This window comes from Pogoniulus pusillus, chromosome 10, assembly GCF_015220805.1.
Source record: "Pogoniulus pusillus isolate bPogPus1 chromosome 10, bPogPus1.pri, whole genome shotgun sequence".
Lineage (NCBI taxonomy): Eukaryota > Metazoa > Chordata > Aves > Piciformes > Lybiidae > Pogoniulus > Pogoniulus pusillus.
The window spans coordinates 7,092,946-7,116,516 of NC_087273.1; the positions used below are offsets into that span (position 1 = coordinate 7,092,946).

The 23,571-nt window shown below is 55.5% G+C and overlaps 2 protein-coding genes across 2 annotated transcripts in view; both read left to right on the top strand.

The window, feature by feature from the left end:
- Positions 1-12,315, top strand: part of ADAMTS3 (ADAM metallopeptidase with thrombospondin type 1 motif 3) — a 95,354-nt gene extending 83,039 nt beyond the window's left edge. The window contains exons 16-22 of the mRNA XM_064149685.1: positions 807-887; positions 3,171-3,334; positions 4,866-5,031; positions 6,535-6,667; positions 7,890-8,097; positions 9,018-9,135; positions 11,551-12,315. Coding sequence (XP_064005755.1) covers positions 807-887; positions 3,171-3,334; positions 4,866-5,031; positions 6,535-6,667; positions 7,890-8,097; positions 9,018-9,135; positions 11,551-12,125 — 1,445 coding nt within the window. The 3' untranslated portion in view covers positions 12,126-12,315. The remainder of the gene's footprint in view (positions 1-806; positions 888-3,170; positions 3,335-4,865; positions 5,032-6,534; positions 6,668-7,889; positions 8,098-9,017; positions 9,136-11,550) is intronic.
- Positions 12,316-19,862: 7,547 nt separating this feature from the next.
- Positions 19,863-23,571, top strand: part of NPFFR2 (neuropeptide FF receptor 2) — a 29,695-nt gene continuing 25,986 nt past the window's right edge. Inside the window, exon 1 of the mRNA XM_064149687.1 lies at positions 19,863-20,001. The gene's annotated coding sequence lies outside the window, so the exon portion shown is untranslated. The remainder of the gene's footprint in view (positions 20,002-23,571) is intronic.

Here is a 23,571-nt window from a genome sequence, read left to right on the forward strand (position 1 = left end):
AGCCTCCTCTTCTCCACACTAAGTACCCCCAGCTCCCTCAGCTGCCTCTCACCAGCCCAGTTCTCCAGACCCTTCACCATCTTGATTGCCCTTTTCTAGACCCACTCCAGCCCCTCAGTGTCCTTGGAGTGAGGAGCCCAAAACTGAACCCAGTATGTGTGGCCTCACCAGTGCCAAGCAGAGGGGGACAATCACTTCCCTCATCATGTTAGCCATCCTATTGCTGATGGAAGCTAGGATGCTCTTGGCCTTCTTGGCCACCTGAGCACTTCAGCAGCAGCAGCAACTCAAATCTTTGCACGTGACGCTCCTGGTTGTAGGTAGCTTGAGCTGATTGCACACAGCCCAAGTGGGGCTTTCTGCAGCCACCTTCCCTTGTGACTGGTATCTCAGCAGTGAGCAGGAGGCATGGCCATGTGAGCTGACAGTGAGAGAACTCAGATCCAGCAGCTAGGCTGAGGAGTGACCTGCACAAAACACTCGAGGAGCCTCCTGGTTCGCCCTGAAGCATAGAAGCAAGCTCTTGCCCAGGTCGTTTCTGGAGATGGGCTGTGGCCCTGCAGCTCATCCAGGGGCAAATAGCTTTGTAACTGGTTTCTCCTTTCCCTGCTGGGAGAAGTGAGACACCAGGAGGTCCTCTCAGATCCACTACAAACTATTTGCTCAGTTTCCTCCTGCTGCTGCTCAGCTGGCGATGGATGCCCTCTTCTGCAAGAGGAAGCTGGACTGTGTCATGCTCTCCTAACCATGGCTGTTGCTTTTTCTTCCCATCTCCTCTTTCTCCACTGCTGCTGCACATGCCAAAGGGTACCTTAAGATGTTTGACATCCCTCCTGGTGCTCGACATGTGTTTATCCAAGAAGACGAGGCCTCTCCTCACTTTCTTGGTAAGTGTTTCTCCTGGGGCTTGGTTTGAGGTTGGCAGAACCTAAGAGAACCAAACCAAAACCTTCCAGCTGTAGATCCTTGCATCCAAACCTGCATGGGTAAGGGCTGAGAAGGCTCAACAAACATTTGCTTCTCCTTTTGAGTTCTTCAGGCTCTTAAAACTGCTCCCAACCTGCATGTGTAACTAACAGGAGGTTGTCATCACCCACCTCGGGGCAGGGTGAGAACTGGGTGGGAATCAAATCCAGTGGCTACAGATGGAAAGATCATGGATTCATAGAGTGGTTGGAAGGGACCTTAAAGATCATCCAAGCCAAAGAGTGGTTGGAAAGGACCTTAAAGATCATCCAAGCCAAAGAGTGGTTGGAAAGGACCTTAAAGATCATCCAAGCCAAAGAGTGGTTGGAAGGGACCTTAAAGATCATCCATCTCTAAGAGTGGTTGGAAGGGACCTTAAAGATCATCCAGCCCTGAGAGTGGTTGGAAGGGACCTTAAAGATCATCCAGCCCTGAGAGTGGTTGGAAGGGACCTTAAAGATCATCCAGCCCTGAGAGTGGTTGGAAGGGACCTTAAAGATCATCCAGCCCTGAGAGTGGTTGGAAGGGACCTTAAAGATCATCCATCTCTAAGAGTGGTTGGAAGGGACCTTAAAGATCATCCAGCCCTGAGAGTGGTTGGAAGGGACCTTAAAGATCATCCATCTCTAAGAGTGGTTGGAAGGGACCTTAAAGATCATCCAGCCCTGAGAGTGGTTGGAAGGGACCTTAAAGATCATCCAGCCCTGAGAGTGGTTGGAAAGGACCTTAAAGATCATCCAGCCCTAAGAGTGGTTGGAAAGGACCCTAAAGATCATCCAGCCCTGAGAGTGGTTTTGGAAGGGACCTTAAAGATCATCCAGCCCTGAGAGTGGTTGGAAGGGACCTTAATCATCCAGCCCTGAGAGTGGTTTTGGAAGGGACCTTAAAGATCATCCAGCCCTGAGAGTGGTTGGAAGGGACATTAAAGATCATCCAACCCTAACTCTTCCTACCATGGGCAGGGACACCTCCCACTGGAACAGGTTGTTCAAGACTCTGTCTGTTGTGTTGGAAAAGTGGACTGAGGACCTGGTGGGGTCTTTGCAGCTCTTTTCCTGGCAGGTTTTGCTTGCCTCCTGCTGATGCCAGTCCCTTTGTGTCCTACTGCTCACCACTTGCTGAGGGTGGAGGGCATTTTAGCTCACAGGAGAAGAAATCTTCCAGTCCCTCTAGTGCTGGAGCAGTGTCTGAGGTCCCAGCCCTTAGATTGGTCACTGAAAAGATGCAGGAAGAGGAGAAAGTAGGAACTGTGCCAGCTGTGCTGATGTCAAAGGGAGAAACCTGGCTTTGGAGGTCCAAGAGCTTCATGTCAGCCCAAGAGCAGCTCCCCTGTGAGGAGCGAGGCTTTGCTTTGGCAGCAAAGTGGCTTCGTGGAGCTACCCACCAGAGGCTACAGAGCAGCTGCACCTGGATTGCTCCAGTCACAGGGACTTGGAGAAGATCTGAGGAGCTTTTTGCTCATGTTTTATGGTGCCAAGGGAGAAGCTGTACAGAAGAAAACCTGAGAGTCCCATCTGTCAGATTTCTGATCATCTGGCTTCTTATTGGAGCAGAAGAATAATAGTGAGGGCAATAACGATGATCATAATGATGGAGGGGACAATAAGGATAAATTATCAATCATTATTATCATTATTGTTATCATAATCAGTGTTATTGTTGTCATTATCACTCTTATTACCATTATTATTATCACTATCATCACTCTTATTACTATTATCATTATCACTCTTACTACCATTATTATTATCATTGTCATCACTCATTACTATTATCATTATCACTCTTATTACCATTATTATTATCATTATCACTCTTATTACCATCATTATTATTATTATCATTATTATTATTCTCCCTCCTTCCTCCTTGGAGGTGTTCAAGGCCAGGTTGGATGAGACCTTGAGCAGCCTGGGCTAGTGGCAGCTGTCCCTGCCCATGGCAGAGGGGTTGGATCTGGATGATCTTGAAAGGTCCCAACCCAACCCATGCCATGAATCTATGAGCATGATTTTTAAGTGTGGGCAAGGACCCAAACCCCACTTAGTTCCTCAGGGGTTCAGGTTCCTCAGCTCTTTCCTCGCTGAGCTGGTGTCTAAAGCTAAAACGGGGTGGAAAAGTCTCACTTTGGTAACTTGAGGGATGCAGGAGATGCACCTAAAGCCTGCTGAGGTGTCCCACTGGCATCTCATGCACCCCCTCAGCCATTAAGAACCAGGCAACAGGACACTACATCCTGAATGGGAAAGGGGAGGAGGCCAGGTCCCGATCCTTCATCGACCTGGGCGTGGAGTGGGAGTACAGCATAGAAGAGGACACAGAATCCCTGCACACAGACGGGCCCCTGCACGACGCCGTGGTGGTGCTGGTAGGTGCCACAGCAGGCAGTGGGTTGGGGGTGGCTTTGGGGTTGTGTTAGAAGCCTGTGGCTAGTGTGGAGCTGGTGCTGGGGTCAAGCACTGCTGTGCCTCTCTCAGGGATGTGTGCTGATGAGTGGGCTGCTGGCCCACAGCCCGTCTCTCTTCTGCTCCTTGTCTCTCTTCTGCTCCTTGTCTCTCTTCTGCTCCTTGTCTCTCTTCTGCTCCTTGTCTCTCTTCTGCTCCTTGTCTCTCTTCTGCTCCTTGTCTCTCTTCTGCTTCTTGTCTCTCTTCTGCTCCTTGTCTCTCTTCTGCTCCTTGTCTCTCTTCTGCTCCTTGTCTCTCTTCTGCTCCTTGCCTCTCTTCTGCTCCTTGCCTCTCTTCTGCTCCTTGTCTCTCTTCTCTTATTTTTCTTCTCCCTCTCCCTTCCCACCTCCCTCCTCCCTTCTCCTCCTCCCTCTTCCCTCTCCCTCTTCTCCTCCCTCTTCCTCTTCCTCCTCCTCCTCCTCCCTCTCCTCCTCTCTTCTCCCTCCTCCCTCTCCTCCTCTCTTCTCCCTCCTCCCTCTCCTCCTCTCTTCTCCCTCCTCCCTTCTCCTCCTCTCTTCTCCCTCCTCCCTTCTCCTCCTCTCTTCTCCCTCCTCCCTTCTCCTCCTCTCTTCTCCCTCCTCCCTTCTCCTCCTCTCTTCTCCCTCCTCCCTTCTCCTCCTCTCTTCTCCCTCCTCCCTTCTCCTCCTCTCTTCTCCCTCCTCCCTTCTCCTCCTCTCTTCTCCCTCCTCCCTTCTCCTCCTCTCTTCTCCCTCTTCCCTTCTCCTCTTCCCTTCTCCTCCTCCCTTCTCCCTCCTCCCTTCTCCCTCCTCCCTTCTCCCTCCTCCCTTCTCCCTCCTCCCTCCTCCCTTCTCCCTCCTCCCTTCTCCCTCCTCCCTTCTCCCTCCTCCCTTCTCCCTCCTCCCTTCTCCCTCCTCCCTCCTCCCTCCTCCCTCCTCCCTCCTCCCTTCTCCCTCCTCCCTTCTCCCTCCTCCCTTCTCCCTCCTCCCTTCTCCCTCCTCCCTTCTCCCTCCTCCCTTCTCCCTCCTCCCTTCTCCCTCCTCCCTTCTCCCTCCTCCCTTCTCCCTCCTCCCTTCTCCCTCCTCCCTTCTCCCTTCTCCCTCCTCCCTTCTCCCTCCTCCCTTCTCCCTCCTCCCTTCTCCCTCCTCCCTTCTCCCTCCTCCCTTCTCCCTCCTCCCTTCTCCCTCCTCCCTTCTCCCTCCTCCCTTCTCCCTCCTCCCTCCTCCCTTCTCCCTCCTCTCTTCTCCCTCCTCTCTTCTCCCTCCTCCCTTCTCCCTCCTCCCTTCTCCCTCCTCCCTTCTCCCTCCTCTCTTCTCCCTCCTCCCTCTTCTCCTTCTCCCTCCTCACTTCTGCTCTTCCCTCTTCTCCTTCTCTCCCTTCTCCCTCTTCCCTTTTCCCTTGTTCTTCTCCTCCATTGCCTTCTCCTCCTTCTCACTACTGCCAAGGCCCCCCCGTGGCAGCTCTGTTTTTGCAGCTGTTTCCCTTTGGTCTCCCCAGATCATCCCTCGGGAGAACGAGACCCGCTGCAGCCTGACCTACAAGTACATCATCCACGAGGACTCAGTGCCAACCATCAACAGCAACAACGTCCTGCAGGAAGACCCTGACACCTTTGAGTGGGCCTTGAAGAGCTGGTCCCAGTGCTCCAAGCCCTGTGGTGGAGGTGAGCAGATGATGTATCGTGAAATGGGTTGGGTTTGGGAAGGGACCTTAAAGATCTCATCCAGTGCCAACCATCCTGCCATGGGCAGGGACACTTTCCACTATGGAATCATAGAATTATAGAATGGTTTAGGTTGGAAGGGAACTCAAAGCTCATCCAGTTCCAAACCCCCACCATAGGCAGGGACACCTCCTACTAGAACTCATCCAACCTGGCCTTGAACACCTCCAGGGTGTTCAGAGTCTCCCTGAGCAGCCTACTCCAGTACCCTCACTGTAAAGAACCTCTTCCTAATATCTAGTTTAAATCTCCCCTCTGCCAGTTTAAACCTATCTTTATTGATGATCTGGACCAGGGGATTGAGTCCAGCGTCAGTAAGTTTGCAGATGACACCAAGCTAGGAGCAGGTGTGGAGCTGTTGGAAGGTAGGAGAGCTCTGCAGAGGGACCCTGACAGGCTGGATGGGTGGGCAGAGGCCAATGGGATGAGATTTAACAAGGCCAAGTGCAGGGTTCTGCACTTTGGCCACAACAACCCCAAGCAGCACTACAGGCTGGGGACAGAGTGGCTGAGAGCAGCCAGGAAGAAAGGGACCTGGGGGTGATGGTGAATAGTAGGCTGAACATGAGCCAGCAGTGTGCCCAGGTGGGCAGCAGAGCCAATGGCATCCTGGGCAGGGTCATGAAGCAGTGTGGGCAGCAGGACAAGGGAGGTTATTCTGCCCCTGGACACTGCACTGCTCTGGCCACACCTTGAGTGCTGTGTCCAATTCTGGGCTCCTCAATCCAAGAGAGATGTTGAGGTACTGGAAGGTGTCCAGAGAAGGGCAACAAAGCTGGTGAGGGGCCTGGAGCACAGCCCTGTGAGGAGAGGCTGAGGGAGCTGGGGGTGTGCAGCCTGCAGAAGAGGAGGCTCAGGGCAGAGCTCATTGCTGTCTACAACTACCTGAAGGGAGGCTGTAGCCAGGTGGGGTTGGGCTCTTCTGCCAGGCAAGCAGCAACAGAAGAAGGGGACACAGTGTGAAGTTGTGCAATCAGGGGAGGTCTAGGCTGGATGCTAGGAGGGAGTTGTTGGCAGAGAGAGTGATTGGCATTGGAATGGGCTGCCCAGGGAGGTGGTGGAGTTGCTGTCCCTGGAGGTGTTGAAGCCAAGCCTGGCTGAGGCACTTAGTGCCATGGTCTGGTTGACTGTCCAGGGCTGGGTGCTAGGTTGGCCTGGATGATCTTGGAGGTCTCTTCCAACCTGCTTGATTCTGATTACTCCTCGTCCCATCATTACAAGACCCTGTAAACAGTCCCTCCCCAGCCTTCCTAGACCAAGCTGATCAAAGCTCTATCAAACCTGTGGCAGCTTCTAGCAAGGAATGACAAGTGACCCAAAGTAGACGATTCCTCTGTTGAGCCAAGGGGCCAAAACTGTCCCTCCTGTCCATAAAACATAGGTTTTGACCCAAAACTTCTCCCCAGCACCTGTTTTGCTCAGTTGCTCTCCCACACCCTGCAGGGTTCCAGTACACCAAGTACGGGTGCCGTAGGAAGAGCGACACCAAGATGGTTCATCGCAGCTTCTGTGAAGCCAGCAAAAAGCCAAAGCCCATCCGTAGGATGTGCAACCTGCAGGAATGCACCCAGCCCCTGTGAGTATCCCTTGGGATCAGCTGGAGCTGAATGCTGCCTGCTCTGGTGTCCCACTCCAGAGGAGGGAGAGTAAAAATGTCTCTGTCCAGAGGAGAGATTCTTTCTTACACGTTTCTGTGTTGTGGAATTGAGGTACAAGCCAGGCCTGATACCAGGAGTGAGACTATTTACTCAAGTGAATGAAACACAGAGAGAGAGAGAAGGGGAAAGAGAAAGAGGGGAAAATGGAGAAGGAGTGGAGTGAAGAGAGGAGAGAACGAGAAGAGAAGGGAGGGGAGAACGAAAAGAGAAAGGAGAGGAGAACGAGAAAAGAATGGAGGGGAGAGGAGAACGAGAAGAGACAGGAGGAGAACAAGAAGAGAGGAGAAGGAGAGGAGAAAGAGAGGAGAGGAGAGGAGAGGAGAGGAGAAGGGAGAGGAGAGGAGAAGAGAAATAGAGTAGAGAGGAGAGTAGGAGAAAGGTAGGAAAGAGGAGAGGAGGGAGAGAGGAGAGAGGAGGGAGAAAGGAGAGGAGAGAGAGGGGAGAGGAGAGGAGGGGAGAGGAGAGGAGAGGAGAGGAGAGGAGAGGAGAGGAGAGGAGAGGAGAGGAGAGGAGAGGAGAGGAGAGGAGAGGAGAGGAGAGGAGAGGAGAGGAGAGGAGAGGAGAGGAGAGGAGAGGAGAGGAGAGGAGAGGAGAGGAGAGGAGAGGAGAGGAGAGGAGAGGAGAGGAGAGGAGAGGAGAGGAGAGGGAGAGGAGAGGAGAGGGAGAGGAGAGGGAGAGGAGAGGAGAGGGCGAGTCGAGGGAGAGGAGAGGAGAAAGAGAGGAGAGAGGAGAGGAGAGGAGAGGAGAGGAGAAAGAGAGGAGAGAGGAGAGGAGAGAGGAGAGGAGAGAGGAGAAAGAGAGGAGAGAGGAGAGGAGAGAGGAGAAAGAGAGAAGAGAGGAGAGAAGAGGAGAAGAGAGGAGAAAGAGAGGAGAGGAGAGGAGAAAGAGGAGAAGAGAGGAGAGAGAGAGAGGAGAAAGAGAGGAGAGACAAGATGTAGTCCCTCACGGGAGGTGGGGAAGTTCACCTGCAGCCATGCTGACAGCTCTCCAGGCAGCCGCTCCCGCGGTACGGGTGGGTGGCAGCGGTCGCTGCTCTCACCCAGCGCTTCCACGGCAGGAAGGGGCTGCCCGGGGGCCGGCAGCAGCCTGGCTGCCCGGGTACGAAGTTGTGATGGGATCTTCTCCCTCTCGATTTCCCAGCTGGGCAGCAGAGGAGTGGGAGCACTGCACCAAGACCTGCGGGAACTCAGGCTACCAGCTGCGGACGGTGCGGTGCCTGCAGCCGCTGCGGGACGGCGCCAACCGCTCGGTGCACGCCAAGCACTGCGCCGGGCAGCGCCCCGACAGCCGCCGGCCCTGCAACCGCCTGCCCTGCCCGGCCCCCTGGAGAGCAGGACCCTGGTCTGAGGTGGGCCACCGGCACTGGGCACCCGGCAGCAGACAGCTTCACAGAGGGCGCTGTGGGCTGGAAGGGACCCTCGAAGGTCATCGTGGCCAAGCCTCGCTGCGGGCAGCAGGGGACACCTTCAGCTAGACTGAGCTGCCCAGGGTCACATCGAGTCTGGTCTCATATGTCTGCAGGGATGGGGCCTCGGCCACATCCCAGGGCATGCTGCACCCTCGTTGTGCAGAACTTGCTCCTGGTGTTCAATCTGAATCTCCTCTGCTTCAGTTTCAAACCATTGCCTCTTGTACTGTCCCCAGACACCCTTCTGAGCAGCCCCCCCCAGCTCTCCTGTAGCCCCCTTCAGATGCTGAAATGCAGCTTTAAGGTCTCCCTGGAGCCTTCTCCAGGCTGAACAACCCCAATCTCTCAGCCTGTCTTCAAAATCAAGAGGTTCTGCAACCCTCTGATCATCTTGGTGGCCTCCTCTAGACCCACTCCAGCAAGTCCCTGGCGCTTTTGTGTTGAGGTTCCCTTAGCTGGACCCAGCACTTTAGGTGAGGGCTCACCAGAGCAGAGCTGGGGACAGACTTTTGGCTGGGGTCTGTTGTGACAGGAGAAGGGATGATGGTTTGAACTAAAAGAGGGAGACTCAGACTGGAGGGAAAGGAAGAAATATTTGGTACTGATGGTAGTGAGACCCTGGCCCAGGCTGCCCAGAGAGGTGGGAGATTTCCCACCCCTGTCACCCCTCCAGGTCAGGTTGTTTGGGACTCTTGAGCAACCTCCTCCAAGTTGCAGCTGTCCCTGCTCTGCACTCCCAGCCCACATCACTGGAAGGTGCAGCCTGACCCAAAAGCCATCTGGAGCTGTTTTAGATGGTGCACGCAGGCCCATGGCTGTGGAAGCTGAATGTCCTCAACTGTCTCATGTCTGTCCCCCAGTGCTCCGTGACCTGCGGGGAGGGAACGGAGAGGCGGCAGCTGACCTGCCGCGCCGGGGACCGCTGCGATGGAGAGAAGCCTGAGGCTGTCAGAGTCTGCAAGCTGGCTCCCTGCAATGGTGAGAGAACATCTTCCACCAGCTCCAGCAGATGAAGGGCACAGAGCTGGCACAGGGCAGGGTAGAGGTGTCAGGCACAGGCGTCACTCTTGTACAAGTACTTGTTCATCCCCTTGTGCTTAGCGCTGGTGAGGCCACACAGTATCACAGTATCACCAAGGTTGGAAGAGACCTCACAGATCATCAAGTCCAACCCTTTACCACAGAGCCCAAGGGAGCTGTGGCATGGACAAGCTGATCTCCAGGGGCATCCAAGAACCTTACTGGTCTCAAAGCTCTGGGTGCTTGGTGCTTTACTCACACCAGAGCCACCACTGGGGCTTTAATTACATCACCCCTAAGCTGGGTTTGCAGAAATTTGTGCTGGAGGTGAAGGTCAATCCCAAGTAAACCCTGCTTGACTTGACCTTTAAATCCCTGGATAAACTTTCCAAGCCTGAGGAAATGAAAAGGAATCCATAAAAAATGTAACTGCAGAGCATCCCCAGGGGTCCTGGGTTTGTAGAGGTTCTGGAAGGGGGTGTTGAGCTTTTGGTGGCCACCAAGACTGCCTTCATCTGTGTTGGTGACTCTCTAAGGCTGGAGTGGGGGTTCCTGCTGGCAGCCCCATCCCTCTGACCACTGGCTGGCAGGAACAAGATTGAAGAGCTCTTGGCAGGCACAGTGTGTTCCTCACTCCAGCTTTGGCTCTGACTTCTCTTCTGCTAGCAAAAGGACTTGGAGCAGACTCCAGCTGCCAGAGCAGTGCAGAGCTCTAAGAGATTGTGCCTGCTGGAGGGAAGCAAATCACTGTCATAGAATCATAGAATCAAGCAGGTTGGAAGAGACCTCCAAGCTCATCCAGGCCAACCTAGCACCCAGCCCTATCCAGTCAACCAGACCATGGCACTAAGTGCCTCAGCCAGGCTTGGCTTCAACACCTCCAGGCACAGTGACTCCACCACCTCCCTGGGCAGCCCATTCCAATGCCAATCACTCTCTCTGCCAACAACTTCCTCCTAACATCCAGCCTAGACCTCCCCCAGCACAACTTGAGACTGTGTCCCCTTCTTCTGTTGCTGCTTGCCTGGCAGAAGAGACCAACCCCACCTGGCTACAGCCTCCCTTCAGGCAGCTGTAGAGAGCAATGAGCTCTGCCCTGAGCCTCCTCTTCTGCAGGCTGCACACCCCCAGCTCCCTCAGCCTCTCCTCACAGGGCTGTGCTCCAGGCCCCTCCCCAGCCTTGTTGCCCTTCTCTGGACACCTTCCAGTACCTCAACATCTGCCACTCTGCCCCAGGTCTGAAATCTTGGCTTTCTGTGGTGGTCAGGACCATTTCTCTTGCAGTCCATTAAACACCTCTGTCTGCACACAGAAGAGTCACCTCTGCCACCATGTGGAGCTGAGTCTGTGGGGAAGGGAGGACACCTCCTGTAGATGTTTCACTTAGACTTTGAGGTCAGAAGGGACCTGGAGGCAGGATTCTCTACCCTGCAGGTCTGTAGCAGTGATCAGAGCAGCAGCTGAGTCTCTAGGGCTGGGGCAGGTCAGGAGAATGAGGTTTGTGATGCTTAGATCAGCACCACATCAGAACCTGGCTAGAGCAGATCCTGGGGAAGTCTTTGTGTGAGCTCTGCAGAGAAGGAAGGAGCAAACATGTCATAGATTCATGGAGTCACAGAATGGGTTGGGCTAGAAGGCACCTTCAGGATTAGCTAGCTCCAAACCCCCTGCCATGGGCAGGGACACCTCCCACTAGCCCAGGTTATCCAACCTGGTCTTGAATACCTCCAGGGAGGGGGCATCCACGACCACCATGGGCAGCATCTTGCTTCTTGTTGAACACAGAGCTGATGCTGAGCACAGAGCTGATGTTCCCAAAGTGCTGGCCAGACTCTTTGGTTCCCAGCTGGGGTGGTGGTGGTGAGTTCTGCCAGGAGGTGAAGCATCTCAGGTTTCCTCTTGTGGTTTATGGAACATGGGCAGAACTTGATGACCACCAAGTCTGCCTTCCTCCAGGCCAGTGATTCTCTGGGGGTTGTTGGTCCTTTAAGAGACTCCCATGAGCACTGGCAGAGTCTTGGTGAGGTTTGGACTCCACCATTCTCTTGGTGACCACCAAACCTTCCTTCCTTTGGGCTGGTGATTATGTTTGCCCTTGTAAGTCTCCCAGGGGCACTGGCAGAGTCTTGGTGAGGTTTGGACTCCACCATTCTCTTGGTGACCACCAAACCTTCCTTCCTCTGGGCTGGTGATTATGGCCTTCAGCTCCCCCATGGGCACTGGCAAAGTCTTGGTGAGGTTTGGACTCCACCATTCTGTTGGTGACCACCAAACCTTCCTTCCTCTGGGCTGGTGATATGGCCTTTAGCTCCCCCATGGGCACTGGCAGAGTCTTGGTGAGGTTTGGTCTCAGCCTTTCTCTTTGCCTTGCAGATGAGCCCTGCCTGGGGGACAAGTCCATCTTCTGCCAGATGGAGGTGCTGGCTCGTTACTGCTCCATCCCTGGCTACAACAAGCTGTGCTGTGAGTCCTGCAGCAGGCGCAGCAGCAGCACCCTGCCGCCTCCCTTCCTCACCCAACCCACCCACGCCCAGGAGGCGCAGGTGGTGGTTGGCAGCGACCTGCCCAGGGCTCTGATGGTGCCAACGCTGCCGGTGCCCCACCACCCACAGCCCCTGCCCGGCAGGAGGCCTCTAAGCAGGCTTCCTTTTGTAGAAGAGGACACAGCTACGCACATGTCCCCATCCAGCACCAGGCCCAGAGGTGCTGAGTTCCCTCCGTGGAGAGCTCCTCAGGCAAGGAAGACTTCAAGGCTGCCTGCTTTGCTGCACCAGCCGCCTGCCAACGGCAGCAGCCTGGGTCCTCATCCTGCCCTCCCGTTGGTTCCTGCGGCGCCAACTCGTAACACCACTGCAGGTGCTCCTTCTCCATCGAGAAGAACCTCCCAGAAGAGCAAGCAGCACGTTGAGAAGAGATTGCCCTCCAGGTCCTCCACGGTGGAGAGATGAGGGCGGACCCCTGGGGGAGGAGAGCCGATGGAAGAGGCTTGGTGTGGCGCTTCGGGCCACTTCTGGACGCTCTGGCAGGTGCTGCTTTCCCTAGGCAGGACACAGAAGCCCTCAGCTGATGTCTCTGGCAGGTGCTGCTTTCCCCAGGCAGGACACTGAGGCCCTCAGCTGCCAGTCCTTGTAGATAAGAAGAAGTGCTGGATCACTTTCTAGTCACTCCTGCACCTCACCTGGCTGGCTTGCACGGTGCAATGGAGGAAAGCACCAAAGAACCTTCCTGGCCCTGAGCTGAGGTCGCTAAGGGCATCTGCCAAGCTCTGGCACAAAGAAGTGGCCCCTGACCTCCACACTCTCCTCCTTAGTTCTGGTTGTAAACACTCACAGGTAGAAGATGCCCCAAGGCAAGAGGTGAGCCAGCGCTGACCCACGCCACAGCTGGATCCACAGGACTTGTCCTGCTGCTGTCCCTCCACAGACAGATGTTGCCCGGGGGGATTGGCAGCTGTTGTGTAAATACTGCAGGCTGCAGGTGGTGGGTGTGACGGGTAGGAGCTCTGTGCTCTCACACCACCATGTCCCCGTGCTGCCTTTGGGGCCTGCCACCCCCTGGCTGCCTTGGCTCCATTCCCAGCGCTGGAGTTTGAGCAGTGTTGTCCTACAAGGAGGACTTCCATGTCCATGGGAATTTAATCTGCTGGCTAGGAAAGGGCCCTGGGGGCATCAATGAGACGGCTCCCTTTGAAACAGGGACTTAAGTGTAACTCTGAAGGTCCAAGCCTCCATGCAGCCACCTGTCCAGTGAAAGCTGATGTAGGACTTTTGGTGTCACTCCAGTCACAGGCTGGTTCAGGATCTTGGGTGTCACTCCAGTCATGTGCTGGTTCAATACTTTGAGTGTCACTCCAGTCATAGGCTGGCTTAGGACCTTGGGTGTCACTCCAGTGGGAGGCTGGTTCAGGACCTTGGCTGTCACTCCAGTGACAGGCTGGTTCAGGACCTTGGGTGTCACTCCGGTCATAGGCTGGTTTAGCACCTTGGGTGTCACTCCAGTTGTGGGCTGGTTTAGGACCTTGGGTGTCACTCCAGTCATGGTCTGGTTCAGGACCTTGGGTCTCACTCCAGTCATGGTCTGGTTCAGTACCTTGGGTGTCACTCCAGTCATGGTCTGGTTCAGGATCTTGGGTCTCACTCCAGTCATGGTCTGGTTCAGTACCTTGGGTGTCACTCCAGTCATGGTCTGGTTCAGGATCTTGGGTCTCACTCCAGTCATGGTCTGGTTCAGGACATTGGCTGTCACTCCAGTCATGGTCTGGTTCAGCACCTTGGGTGTCACTCCAGTCATGGTCTGGTTCAGGACCTTGGGTGTCACTCCAGTTGTGGGCTGCTTCAGGACCTTGGGTGTCACTCCAGTCATGGTCTGGTTCAGGACCTTGGGTGTCACTCCAGTTGTGGGCTGCTTCAGGACCTTGGGTGTCACTCCAGTCATGGTCTGGTTCAGGACCTTGGGTGTCACTCCAGTTGTGGGCTGGTTCAGGACCTTGATTGTCACTCCAGTCATGGGCTGCTTCAGGACCTTGGGTGTCACTCCAGTCACAGGCTGGTTTAGCACCTTGGGTGCCACTGCAGTTGTGGGCTGCTTCAGGACCTCGTGTGCCACTCCAGTCATGGGCTGGAGACTTGATTTCAGGTGTTGGTGAAATGTTGGCCAACATTTGGGCTTGATGTGCACTGGCTCAGGAGCAGCATCACCATCCTGTGAGTCTTCTGCAGCCAAGGAGCTCAGACCATGCCAGGAGCCATGGGCAGACTGGCAGTGCTGACATGGTCCCAAGAAGTCACCACAAGCCCTGCTCCCCTGTGCCCCATCTGTCATCAGTGACCCTGGGAGAGCCTGATGGAGGTGAGCTGGGCTGGTTTTCCCTGGTGGCAGTGTCCATGTGAAGGCCAAGAGGTGGCTTTGTCAGCAGCCTTCTCCTTCAAACCTCCACCACCACACTGCACTCGTGACACTGATGTCCTTCCCCAGCCACCCCCACCACCCTCTCTGCCATGTTGCTGTAAAGTGCTTGTACATAGGATGGAGAACTAAAGGTATTTATTGAGAGCTGAGTTCCTGATGGTCTTTTATCTGCTTCAACACTGGCACCGTGGGCCTCTGGCTCTCCTCTTTGCCAGGAGAGACCAGAGAGAAGGCAGTAGGCATCTGCCAGTGCTCTGCCAGGTGGACATGGCAGGAGCTGAAGCTGCTGAACTGCTGTAGAGAGGTCCTTGGTCTTCAGTCTTCAATTACAGACTGGGAAAAAACCCAACCTGGTGACAGGATTTTAATTGCCAGCATCTTGGATTCCTAATTGGGCTCTTGAAGGTGCAGTCTTGGCTCCTCGAGGTGGATGTGGCACTTGGGCATGTGGCTTGATGGCTGTGGTGGTCTTAGGTTGATGATTGGACTCGGTCATCTTGAAGGTCTTTTCCAGCCAAAACAATGCTGTGAGTGGCTGGGTGGGTGGCTGCCCCTTTACACCACCACCTGCACCCACTGTGATGCCATCCCAATCACCCAGCAGCAGCAGGGTGCCAGCAGTGCCAGGCCATGGTCAGTCACCGGTGTAGCCACGGATGGATCCCATCCCACCAAGGACAGAGCCTGGAGCCAAGGCACCTGCTCCATCCACAGCCTCACCTCCTGAGGGAGCTTAGCCAAAGCTGCTGCCTAAGCCTCTCACCCAGGAGCAAGCTGCTGGAGCAGCAGCCAGAAGAGGCTGCCCCCAGGCACCGCAGGGAGCTGGCAGCAGGCACCTGGCACCAGCTGGTCTGCAGCCACTGGATCTGAGTCTGGAGCCGTGAGGGTGAGAGCCCAGTGGTGAGCCCTGGGCAGGGGCCTCGGGAGCTGGAGGGGCCTCAGGGTGGCAGGGCAGGAGGGGGAGCAGGGCAGAGCACTCATGGGCAGCTCTGCTCTTCCCCATGGGTGATGAGCAGCTGCAGGAGGACACAATAATTGCATCCTTCTCCCACGCAGGGGTGTCCCAGCCATCGACTGCCACTGTCCCAGGAGGTGACAACAGCATCATCACCAGCTGAGGAGATGCCCTTCAGACCTCCAAACTGCAGATAAAGCTCCTGGACTGACTCTGCTCTCCCCTGGCCATTAGTTGGTGGCTAGCTCCTGAGGCAACAGGTTCCTGGTGATGGCTTTGAGGGTCCTCAGACTTGTGCTGGCTGTGTGGGCTCCCCTGGCCCTGCCACGGGGCTGGAGCTGCATGGCTGGGGCTCCAAACTGGGATCATGGGGGCAGGTTAAAAGCAGAGACCAAGTCCTGGGTGTTTGGAGTCAGGAGCAGCCAAAGTCTTGCATGGCTGCAGCCCCAAACTGAGCTCATGGCCAAGAGAGACCAAGTCCTGTGCTGGACAGACTGGGAACCACCTCCCAGGGCAGCCTCTTCCAATCCCTGACCACTCTGGCAGCAAAGAAATTGTTCCTCATCTCCAACCTAAGCCTTCTCTGGCACAATTTCAGGCCATTGCCTCTCCTCCTGTCACTTGAGACTAGGCAGAAGAGCCCAACCTCACTGCAGCCTCCTCTCAGGGAGCTGTAGAGAGCAACGAGCTCTCCTCTCAGTCTCCTCCAGGCTAAACCACAGCTGCTCCTCCCCAGCCCTGTTCTCCAGACCCTTCCCCAATTCTGTTGCCCTTCTCTGGACCTACTCCAACCCCTCAGTGTCCTTCTTAGGGTGAGAGACCCAAACCTGTGTGCACACAAAGCCAGCACTTGCAGCTGAACCGTTTCAGCTCCATGTGTGGTTTTGCCCTGGCAGGAAAGACTTCATTTTGCCTGAGGTGGTTTTGATTTTCAGCTGATTTTGATCTTTGTCAGCCCAGATGGGACTGCAGAAGCCTCATGATCACACACTCCTCATCTAGGTGTGAGATTTGTTGCTCCCAGCCTTCTGCAGGGTCCACAGAGACCTCCTCACTTCTGCTGCAGCCAACCCCGCTGCTGCCAACCAACCCTGCCCGCCTGCTGCTTGCACTCAGGATGGAGCTGGCAGCTGGAAAAGCTGGAAGTGTGCCTTCCTCATCTGTCTGCTCCCATGGTTGATGTGCTCATGGAATCACACAGTGCTCTGGGTTGCAAAAGACCTCTAAGGGTGGCTCCAACCATCAGCTCAACACCACCACGGTCGTCAAACCGTGTCCCCCGAGTGCCATGGCCACAGGTTTCTTGAAGCACTTCCAGGGATGGGGACTCCACCACCTCCCTGGGCAGCCTCTTCCAATCCCAGGCCACTCTTGCAGTGGAGCCTTTCCAACTTCAGCTGTCACTAATGCACTTGAAGGCCTGTGGGCAGATGAAGGAGTAAAGAGAGAGTCCATACCCTGTGCTCATCCATGGTCCTCCTGCTGTCACGAGGAGCAAAGGGCTGACCTCAGCAGGCAGATAGAATGACCTGGAGCACAGAGACCATGGGTAGCACTCAGCACTTACTGCTCACCACCTGTCCTCCCAGCAGTGGAGACACTTGGATACACCCTGACTCGAGATGATCTCCCTGTCACAACCTTCACTCCAAAGGGTGGTGACAGCCTGGCTGGAGGTGTCAGAGCTGCTAGATTTCAGCTGCTGATGGAAGCATTCTGAGTGTCCCACCAGGTCCCTATCACCTAGAGGTGGCCTGGCTGGAGATGTTGGTGGAGATGTCAGAGCTGCTTGATTTCAGCTGCTGATGGAAGCATTCTGAGTGTCCCACCAGGTCTCCATCACCTAGAGATGGCCTGGCTGGAGATGTTGGTGGAGATGTCAGAGCTGCTTGATTTCAGCTGCTAATAGAAGCATTCTGAGTGTGCCACTTGGTCCCCATCACCTAGAGATGGCCTGGCTGGAGATGTTGGTGGAGATGTCAGAGCTGCTTGATTTCAGCTGCTAACAGAAGCATTCTGAGTGTCCCACTTGGTCCCCATCACCTGAGCTGCTAATAGAAGCATTCCAAGTGTCCCACCAAATCTCCATCACCTAGAGATGGCCTGGCTGGAGATATTGGTGGAGATGTCAGAGCTGCTTGATTTCAGCTGCTAACACAAGCATTCTGAGTGTCCCACTTGGCTTGGTCCCATCACCTGAGCTGCTAATAGAAGCATTCCAAGTGTCCCACCAGGTCTTCATCACCTAGAGATGGCCTGGCTGGAGATGTTGATGGAGATGTCAGAGCTGCTTGATTTCAGCTGCTGTTGGAAGCATTCTGAGTGTCCCACCAGGTCCCTATCACCTAGAGATGGCCTGGCTGGAGATGTTGGTGGAGATGTCAGAGCTGCTTGATTTCAGCTGCTAACAGAAGCATTCTGAGTGTCCCACTTGGTCCCCATCACCTGAGCTGCTAATAGAAGCATTCCAAGTGTCCCACCAAATCTCCATCACCTAGAGATGGCCTGGCTGGAGATGTTGATGGAGATGTCAGAGCTGCTTGATTTCAGCTGCTAACAGAAGCATTCTGAGTGTCCCACTTGGTCCCCATCACCTGAGCTGCTAATAGAAGCATTCCAAGTGTCCCACCAGGTCTTCATCACCTAGAGATGGCCTGGCTGGAGATGTTGGTGGAGATGTCAGAGCTGCTTGATTTCAGCTGCTAATGGAAGCATTCCAAGTGTCCCACTTGGTCCCCATCACCTGAGCTGCTAATGGAAGCATTGCAAGTGTCCCACCAGATTCTCATCAGCCTGATGGGCTCTTTTGGAGCCTCCCCCATTGTCCCCAGCTCTGTATTTAAGCTCAGCCCAGGAGGTTTGTTCTTCTTTTTGGTGTTTGCAGGTCTCTCTTGTTGCTCTCAGTGTTTTTAGTGCTCTCTCTAATTTCTTTAGGTGGAACTTTTAGACTGCCTTGGACTGCTGTGGGTGTTGAGGATGTGGTGGAGCTGTCAGTAGCTCTGATGTTGCTTCCCAGCCCCTTTCAGAGCAATCTGTCTGCCCTGCCTGAACTAGTGACAGTTTGTGACTTATCCTCATGTGGCTTCTTTAACTCCTGCTGGATGATCAATGAAGGCTGGAGCCTGTCCTTTTGAAAGCTTCCTTATTGATTCCACCTCAGCATGCTCAGCAGCATAGCAGAGGTTCCTTGCTGCCCTGCTCTCTGGTGAGGTCTTTGTGACCTGTTTAAGCCTAGCTCAGGTAAAAGAGGATTTTTTTGGTCACCTGTACCCGTGGAGGGGGTCTGTGGGGACCCCTCTGGAGCAAGGATCCTCTTCCTGGTGTAAGGCAAGAGACCTGGAGCTGCTTTTCTTGTGCTGGATGTGGTGTAAGCTGGGCTTGGAGCACTCAAGGGCTTTCTTAAGATCCCCTTCTTCCATCCTTTAGCTATGTGAGGTTGTGATGATGAACACCAGCTGAAGACATTGACATAGAATCATGGAGTCAACCAGGTTGGAAGAGACCTCTAAGCTCATCCAGTCCAACCTAGCACCCAGCCCTGGCCAATCAACCAGACCATGGCACTAAGTGCCTCAGCCAGGCTTGCACTGGATGTGCTCAGTAAAGGACAACATTCCCAGTGACCTTCTGTGTTTCCAGGAGGAGGTGGACACACACGAAGAAGCCAGCCCAGAACAGCTCCTGTGCTGTGTGGCTGTCTCCAGGAGCTGTGCTGAGAGAAGCCAAGCCCAAGCAAAGCTCCAGCAGAGCTCAGGGCCAGCAGCATCCCCCAGGGGAGCAGGGAGCAGAGAGCCAGGCACAGCTGCTGTGCAGGGCACCCCTCACCCTGCACACAGTGAGGCTCAGCTCGCTCCAAGAGGGACAGTGAGGGGCTGGGGCAGGGCCAGAGAAGGGCTGCAGAGCTGGGGAAGGGTCTGGAGAACAGGGCTGGAGAGGAGCAGCTGAGGGAGCTGAGGGTGTTTAGTGTGAAGGAGGCTGAAGGGAGAGCTCAGTGCTCTCTACAGCTGCCTGAAAGGAGGCTGCAGTGAGGTGGGGGTTGGGCTCTTCTGCCTAGTCCCAGGTGATAGCAGAGACAATGGCCTGGAATTGTGCCAGGGGAGGCTTAGGTTGGAGATGAGGAACAATTTGTTTGCTGCCAGAGTGGTCAGGAAGAGGCTGCCCAGGGAGGTGGTGGAGTCCCCATCCCTGGGGGTGTTGAAGAAAGGTGTGGCCATGGCACCTGGGGCTATGGTTTCGTGGCCATGGGGGTGCTGGGTTGCTGGTTGGACTGGATGACCTCAGAGTGCTTTTCCAGCCCACCCCAGTCTGTGATTCCATAGCTCTGGCTGGGGTGTGTGTGCTGTTTGGAGTTTTGGGAAGGCAGAAACAGCCAAAGCAGGACTAGCTGGGGCTAATCTGGGCATCCAGGCTGCTGCTGTGTACAAAGAGAGGCTGCATCTAAACGCTGCAGCTCAGCACGCAGGACCAGAGGCTGGCAAGGATTTGCTGTGCTGGGCAGCTCTGTGTGCTGAGGATGCTCTGGGCTGCTCCCCCGCAGCTGTAACAGCTGGAGGGGGCTGCCTGTGGGGGCTGGCACCCCTGGAGGCAACAACAGGCTCCCTAGGGCAACAGGATGCCCCAAAGACAGCAGAGTGGGAAGGCTGCGTGAGGACCCCCAGGGAAGAACCCCAGCCCTGATGTGCAGCCAGGCACACCCCTCCCACCGAGGACAGTGGTGGCTGCAGGTGACAGCTCTATCCTCACAGCTCGGCAGCCTGGCTGTGGACCTTTCTCTCCAGTCCCTCCTTCCTCCTCCTCCACTCCCTCCCCCCTGCATCAGCCAGGAGCTGCAGGGTCTCTTCGCTCTCTGCTGTGCCTGGGGCTGCAGCTTCTCCTCCTTGCTGCACCAACGAGCTGCTGCTGCTGCTGCTGCTGCTGCTGCTACTGTGGAGATCTGGCACCTCTAAGTGGGGGTGTCCTGGGTGAGTGGACTGGGGAGGGGACTGCTTCGGGCTTGGGTCAGGCTGTTTGTTCTCCGTGGGGGCTGTTAAGGGCTTGAGTCAGGCTGTTTGTTCTCCATGGGGGCTGTTAGGGCTTGGGTCAGGCTGTTTGTTCTCCATGGGGCTGTTAGGGCTTGGGTCAGGCTGTTTGTTCTCCATGGGGGCTGTTAGGGCTTGGGTCAGGCTGTTTGTTCTCCATGGGGCTGTTAGGGCTTGGGTCAGGCTGTTTGTTCTCCATGGGGCTGCTCTGGGCTTGGGTCAGGCTGTTTGTTCTCCATGGGGGCTGTTAGGGCTTGAGTCAGGCTGTTTGTTCTCCATGGGGCTGTTAGAGCTTGGGTCAGGCTGTTTGTTCTCCATGGGGGCTGTTAGGGCTTGGGTCAGGCTGTTTGTTCTCCATGGGGGCTGTTAGGGCTTGGGTCAGGCTGTTTGTTCTCCATGGGGGCTGTTAGGGCTTGGGTCAGGCTGTTTGTTCTCTGTGGGGGCTGTTAGGGCTTGGGTCAGGCTGTTTGTTCTCCATGGGGCTGTTAGGGCTTGGGTCAGGCTGTTTGTTCTCCATGGGGGCTGTTAGGGCTTGGGTCAGGCTGTTTGTTCTCCATGGGGGCTGTTAGGGCTTGGGTCAGGCTGTTTGTTCTCCATGGGGGCTGTTAGGGCTTGGGTCAGGCTGTTGGTTCTCCATGGGGCTTTTAGAGCTTGGGTCAGGCTGTTTGTTCTCCATGGGGGCTGTTAGGGCTTGGGTCAGGCTGTTTGTTCTCTATGGGGCTGTTAGGGCTTGGGTCAGGCTGTTTGTTCTCCATGGGGCTGTTAGGGCTTGGGTCAGGCTGTTTGTTCTCCATGGGGCTGTTAGGGCTTGGGTCAGGCTGTTTGTTCTCCATGGGGCTGTTAGGGCTTGGGTCAGGCTGTTTGTTCTCTGTGGGGGCTGTTAGAGCTTGGGTCAGGCTGTTTGTTCTCCATGGGGCTGTTAGGGCTTGGGTCAGGCTGTTTGTTCTCCATGGGGCTGTTAGGGCTTGGGTCAGGCTGTTTGTTCTCCATGGGGCTGTTAGGGCTTGGGTCAGGCTGTTTGTTCTCTGTGGGGGCTGTTAGAGCTTGGGTCAGGCTGTTTGTTCTCCATGGGGCTGTTAGGGCTTGGGTCAGGCTGTTTGTTCTCCATGGGGGCTGTTAGAGCTTGGGTGGGGCTGTTAGAGCTTGGGTCAGGCTGTTTGTTCTCTATGGGGCTGTTAGGGCTTGGGTCAGGCTGTTTGTTCTCCATGGGGCTGTTAGGGCTTGGGTCAGGCTGTTTGTTCTCTATGGGGCTGTTAGGGCTTGGGTCAGGCTGTTTGTTCTCCATGGGGCTGTTAGGGCTTGGGTCAGGCTGTTTGTTCTCCATGGGGGCTGTTAGGGCTTGGGTCAGGCTGTTTGTTCTCCATGGGGCTGTTAGGGCTTGGGTCAGGCTGTTTGTTCTCCATGGGGGCTGTTAGGGCTTGGGTCAGGCTGTTTGTTCTCCATGGGGCTGTTAGGGCTTGGGTCAGGCTGTTTGTTCTCCATGGGGGCTGTTAGGGCTTGGGTCAGGCTGTTTGTTCTCCATGGGGGCTGTTAGGGCTTGGGTCAGGCTGTTTGTTTTCCATGGGGCTGTTAGGGCTTGGGTCAGGCTGTTTGTTCTCCATGGGGCTGTTAGAGCCTGGGTCAGGCTGTTTGTTCTCCATGAGGACTGTTAGGGCTTGGGTCAGGCTGTTTGTTCTCCATGGGGGCTGCTCTGGGCTTGTGTTGGGCTCTCTCTTGCTCTCTGCTGGGATCAAGTTGCTGAGGCTTTGGTAACAGCAGATATTTTGTGGCTGGGTGAGGTTGGAGCTGTGCTGCTCGGGATGAAGTGGGGATGGGGACAGGGTTGGTGTGCCCCAATTCACCTGGGGACATCACTTTGCCTGCTCTGGGCTCCTGGTGGTGCCTTCTGCTAAGCAAGACCTCCCCCTGCTGTATGCTCCTGAACGTGGTGCTAGAGGGTGCATGCTGCAGTTGCAGCCCATGCCCTGGGGAAGGGGGCAGAGGGGCTGGCAGCAGCTGCCTCTACCCCAGACAGCTCTGTGGGTCAGGGGCTGGTGGGGACACGCAGAGGACAACACTTGCCCCACTCCCAGCTGGCTGAGGCAGCTGTGTGGCCAGTAAGGAGCACTGGGGTGGGGGTGGAGGGGCAAAAGCATCTCTGTGCTGCTGAATGCCAGGTTAAAGGAGTTGCTGCTCCTACCTTTAGGTAGGGTCTCAGCAGAGGAGAGGAGGGGGAGAATCACCTCCCTCCACCTGCTGCCCACACTACTCCAGTCTGCTGTGCCTGAAGGGGTGGAAAGCCCAGGGCAGGGGTTTGGAGGCAGTTTGGTGTTGGCTCCAGCCTGCACAGCCCCAACTCCTTCAGTCTGTGCTCACAGCAGAGCTGCTGCAGCCCTCTGAGCATCCTCCTGGCCCTGCTCTGGACACATTCCAGCATCTCCACATCCCTCTTGTCCCAGGGGCTCCAGACCTGGATGCAGTAGCTATGAACTCACCTCAGCTTCTTGTGCTCACCACAGATTGTCAGAGAAGGTGACTTGCTTGGACTGCAGAGGGACAGACAGAACCCAGGCTGGTGCAGTACTCCAGGTAGGGTCTCAGCAGAGGAGAGGAAGGGGAGAATCACCTCCCTCCACCTGCTGCCTACACTGCTCCAATCTGCTGTGCCTGAAGGGGTGGAAAGCCCAGGGCAGGGGTTTGGAGGCAGTTTGGTGTTGGCTCTACCACCACATATCCTGGAGGAGCTCTTTGTACACTTCAATATCATGGTATCAAAGGTGATCAGCATTGCCACTCTCACTGGTACTCCAGGTGGGGTCTCAGCAGAGCAGAGGAGAGGAGGAGGAGAATCCTCTCCCTCCACCTGCTGCCCACACTACTCCAATCTGCTGTGCCTGAAGGGGTGGAAAGCCCAGGGCAGGGGTTTGGAGGCAGTTTGGTGTTGGCTCTTCTGCACACTGCACATCCCCAACTCTTTCAGTCTGTGCTCACAGCAGAGCTGCTGCAGCCCTCTGAGCATCCTCCTGGCCCTGCTCTGGACACATTCCAGCATCTCCACATCCCTCTTGTCCCAGGGGCTCCAGACCTGGATGCAGTAGCTATGAACTCACCTCAGCTTCTTGTGCTCACCACAGACTGTCAGAGAAGGTGACTTGCTTGGACTGCAGAGGGACAGACAGAACCCAGGCTGGTGCAGTACTCCAGGTAGGGTCTCAGCAGAGGAGAGGAAGGGGAGAATCACCTCCCTCCACCTGCTGCCTACACTGCTCCAATCTGCTGTGCCTGAAGGGGTGGAAAGCCCAGGGCAGGGGTTTGGAGGCAGTTTGGTGTTGGCTCTACCACCACATATCCTGGAGGAGCTCTTTGTACACTTCAATATCATGGTATCAAAGGTGATCAGCATTGCCACTCTCACTGGTACTCCAGGTGGGGTCTCAGAGCAGAGGAGAGGAGGAGGAGAATCCTCTCCCTCCACCTGCTGCCCACACTACTCCAGTCTGCTGTGCCTGAAGGAGTGGAAAGCCCAGGGCAGGG